The sequence below is a fragment of the Helobdella robusta genome (assembly GCF_000326865.2).
Source record: "Helobdella robusta unplaced genomic scaffold HELROscaffold_9, whole genome shotgun sequence".
In the NCBI taxonomy this organism is placed as follows: domain Eukaryota; kingdom Metazoa; phylum Annelida; class Clitellata; order Rhynchobdellida; family Glossiphoniidae; genus Helobdella; species Helobdella robusta.
This window is the reverse complement of record NW_008705512.1, coordinates 469,687-474,625: the sequence shown is the minus strand read 5'-3', so window position 1 is coordinate 474,625 and position 4,939 is coordinate 469,687. Positions and strand designations below refer to the sequence as shown.

General features: G+C 34.1%; 1 protein-coding gene across 1 annotated transcript; it reads right to left on the bottom strand.

The window, feature by feature from the left end:
* Positions 1-4,433, bottom strand: HELRODRAFT_165959 (hypothetical protein; the record flags this gene model as incomplete). Its single annotated transcript, XM_009033015.1, has 4 exons — positions 1-83; positions 3,281-3,407; positions 3,814-3,989; positions 4,370-4,433. 4 exons carry the CDS (start codon positions 4,431-4,433, stop codon positions 1-3), a joined length of 450 nt encoding a protein of 149 aa, XP_009031263.1.
* Between the last annotated feature and the right edge of the window lie 506 nt (positions 4,434-4,939).

Below are 4,939 nucleotides of genomic sequence, written 5' to 3'. Positions count from 1 at the left end.
TTATTTTACTTTTCTTTTCTTACAAGGTGGCCTAACAAGTGAAAACTTCTGGTCTCCTAGTAATTTATTATTGTGATAATTTGCTGAATAAAAGATTGTTTCAATTCAATTCAATATATGTATATATATATATATACAACATATATATATATATATATATATATATATATATATATATATATATAATGTATATATATATAATCATTTTCAAGCTTCATTAGTTCAAAACCAAAATTTTGGTTTATTTTATGCATGACAGAACAAAAAAGCTTTTTTCGGTATTCCTATACCATCTTCGGTGTTCAAATTGATATGTTGTGCATGTGCCCAGATGCTCAAATATATATATATATATAATCTTAACTCAATATTTATTAAGTTAATTAACGACGAACATGCTGCGATTTTCACCAATAATTGCATTTCTTGCATTTTCTGACAAACGTTATCCTATATATATATATATATATATATATATATATATATATATAAATATATACGGAAGCTTAGAGATGCTAATAAAACGTTTAAATAATACACCGTAATAAACTGTACTTAAACCGTTTTTGTCATGCTAGTTATATATATATATATGTATATATATGTATATATATGTATATATATGAATATATATATATATATATCTATATATATATATATATCAACAAACCTTGAAGTAGTCATTCAATGTGATATAAAGCTATAACAAACGCATAATTTTTTATTCTTTAAATCAAATGACACAAAATATATAAAAAAATATTCAGTCAATATTAGACTAGTCTGCTGGTCCTGGGCATGACATAAAACTGCATCCACGCTGCCTTGCGTGCTTTTGAGCAAAAGGCTAGGCCCACCGTTTATAACTGGTGGTTGTCGTCAGGATGCTTGTCAGGATGTAAAAACTTTTCCCCAAATTATTCCTATGCCATCACAACGAAAGACAACGGCCCCTAGTCCCCAGCGGGCCTTAGGTGGTCAAGGGATGCCAAGAACCCCTGGGAAGTATGCAATAGCGAAGGGATGTTGCAAAAAAAATCAGACTGGCCCCTCTATGGTATACTTAGACTTGGAACGCTCAATGTTGGATCACTGACTGGCCGCAGCATGGAAATCGCAGAAATGCTCGAGCGTAGAAGGATTGATATCTGCTGCCTTCAGGAGACCCGATAAAAATCGAATGGTGTTTGTCAGATGGTTTTGACAACGTACATGGCGGTTTTGGCTATGGAGAACGGAATGAAGATGGCAACCGCATCCTTGAGTTTGCTGAAAGTCACGGGTTTTGTTTACTGAACACATATTTTAGAAAGAGGTTGGAACATCTCATAACATACAAAAGTGGACCATCAGCCACGCAAATTGATTTTTTTTTGCTGTCAAGCAACAACACCGAAGGCTGTTCAAAAATGTCAAAGTTATACCTAGCGAATCATGTGTCGCCCAACATAGACTCCTTATGGCAGACCTGGTTGTCAAACTGTCAAAACATAAGTCTAAACAAATGCCTCGGAGAATCAAAACGTGGAGGCTGAAAAACAATATTCATCGAGAAAAATTTCAACAAATTGTCGCCACACAGTTAGACCACCAAAGGCAAGCCAGTACAGATTGGATTACATACAAAACCGTTTTGATAAACGCTGCAACTAAAGTTTGTTGGAAAACTGGTACAAAACGTTGGCATGAACGGGACACATGGTGGTAGAATGACAGTGTACAAAGTGCATCACAATCAGAAATTATCAATTTGGTTTCTTAGCGGGGAAATCAACAATTGATGCAATTCACATCCTTCGGCAACTGCAAGAGAAGTACCTCGCAAAGGATCAACAACTATCATTTTTGTAGACCTTGAAAAAGCATTTGATTGAGTTCCCCGTGAAGCAATCAGGTGGAGTCTACGTCAACAACTCATTCCAGAATATTTTGTTCAACTTGTGATGGAAATGTATACGAATAATAAGACTCTCGTCAGCACAACGGTTGGAAACAGAGATGCATTTGACATCGGCGTTGGAGTTCACCAAGGCTCGATTCTCAGTCCACTGTTATTTATAACTGTGATGGAAGAAATTACAAAACCGATACGCACTGCTGACATTTGGAATCTAATATATGCTGATGATATCGTTTTAACAGCCACGTCTGAGCAGAATGTAGCACAGATGTTTGAAGATTGAAACACCAGACTGGCCGTTCATGGATTCAAAGTCAACATAAGCAAAACCAAAGCAATGAACACTGGTGAACCCATCCAATCCACAGCTAATGGACGATGGCCCTGTTCAGTTTGTAAAGCTGGTGTAGGTAACAATACAATCAAGTGTCAGCAGTGTAGCCAGTGGTGTCACAAACGTTGTTCAAAAATAATTGGTACTTTATCTAAAGTGTCCAACTTTGTTTGTCCTGCTTGCATCAACCCACAACAACAAATTCGAAATAGCAATTTTTTTGAAGACATTAAGGTAGAGAAAGTCTCATCGTTTCAATATCTAGGGGATGTTCTGGATTGTACAGGAACAGCTGAAGCTACCGTTCGAGCACGCATACGTGCAGCCTGAAATAACTGGCATCTCCTTGCCTCTATATTGATGTGGCGAGACATCCCACTTCCACTACGATCAAGACTTTATAAATCTGTGATATGTCCGGTGTTGTTATATGGTGCAGAAACATGGCCAATGACAACCAAACTGGAACAACAACTTCAACGAACCGACATGAAAATGTTCCGATGGATGCAACGAAAAAGTCTGAAGGACCACATCAAATTTACCGAAATCGTGCGTCATGCTGGTTTAGATAATATAAAGGACGAATGCCGGCAACACCGTCTGCGGTGGTTTGGTCATGTCAAACGATGTGGAAACAGTGCCATAACTTCTCTTGCAGATGTTGAAGTACCTGGCACACGTCCAAAAAGCCGTCCAAAGAAGTCCTGGTCGCAAACAATCGAGCAAGACATGAAAGCTCTAAATTTAAATGAAATGGATACAACTGATCGTCTAATTTGGCGCAAAAAGTTGATGGCAAAAAAACAACGTCCTACCTCTGGAAACTGGGTCTCTGGACGCTAAACGAAGATTGATTGATTAGACTAGTCAGTCAGTATTGTCAATTGCGGATCTACAATAACAAAAATAGCTGACAGAGACCAAACAGACCAAACAAGACATTATAATACAATGCAATATTTAAATATTAATAATTTATATCCAACTACCACAAACAAAAATGAGAAAGCTAGAAGAAATTATATTTAAACAAAAAGAAGTACCTGTTTGCTTGTACTTGAAAAGAACATGAAGTACTATACCTGCCAGGCACATGAGTAAACCAACAGCATTAACCAAACTCATCTCATCCCCGTTTATGAAAGCAGCCAGCAACAATGTCAGCACCTCCTGTCATTCAATCATTCAATTTTACTATGTGATATTTTGAATTTTATTAAATGCCAAGCTTAATTTTACAAACTTATCACAAATTGAAAATAATTTTTAAAAAATATTACTCAATATTTTATCGTTCACCTACCTACCAAATGCAACTGGTAAAATAAATCATTTCTAAATTATATTTTAATCAATAAGTAAATAGCCAACAATTGTGAACATATATTCAAGTAAAAATTACATCGAAAATTTGATACCACATATTTGAAAAGCATTTTTATAATTTTATGTTCCCATATTGGAAAATCTTGTTGCAAACACCAAAATGATAAAAAGATAAAATTAAATACAAACAAAATAATTTAAGCCAATACAACAATCCGTATTAACAATGCAGTCCCTAACTGATCCTAACCTTGAAAATGCCAGCAATGGATAGAGTGAGACCAGATGATTGTGACACAACCATGAATTCTGAATATTCAAGCATGAAGGCCAACACTGCACCAAACAGAAGAATTCCCATATTAAAAATTACTTGATGTTCATCTTGGAAAGCGAACGCTTGCTCACTTGTGGCTAATTTCATTGCTGAGTTGGTGTGTGTTACAATACATTAAATGAAAATACATTAAATTAAACTGAGCTTAAATTAATTAAATTTTTGATCTCATTATAAAACAAAATTAAATTTACTAATTTTAAAATATAATTATATTATATATAAATAAGTTATTCGGATGAATTTTTAAATTAAATTTTTTTTCCTAAATACTTAAAATTAAATACTTAAGATAAACTTCACGTTTTAAGGTCATTTTAAATTATACAGTCCATGTGCTGTTTTACGTAACAATTACAGCACCCACTCCACCATTAATGTTTCAAATCAATCAACTCCACATAGTCATGTCTCACTCAATTACTTTGAAATTAATATTAAAAATAGGATGATATTCTGATGGAAGTACCTTCGAATCCTGATGACAAAGGAAGAAGAGAGAGGATCATCCAGGGTTGAATGTGATACATCATGTCTATAGGATTCGTTAAACCTTCATAATATTCAATATAAAGTTTTTACTGCAGATACCATTTTTTATCAAAATTCTTTTTATTCCTTTCAAAATTTGTAACATAAATTTTTGTTCTTTATAGCCTTCTCACTAGATCATTGTAGTTGTCCTTCCCAGGGTTTTTACCAACCAACTTTTACTCTAGTTTTTCTGAGAGCCAACCTTACCACTTCTCCAGATACTTTTTCATATATATTCAACATATTTAATATAGTCTATTATTTTTTGCTAAACGTCATCTACTTTAAAAACAGACTGGACATTTTTAATTTGAAATTTTTTGTAACTGTCAACAAACGAAACTAATAAAAATAGAAATACACAAGAAAAAACAACCAAAAAATAGCACTCAAAACAAAAAAAATAACGCAATTATCACAGAATGGAGCAAACAAACAAACAACCAATATCTTCTCTCTGCAGCACAATTTGGTTGAGTGTCCATCTTAAGCCACTAATGAAAGA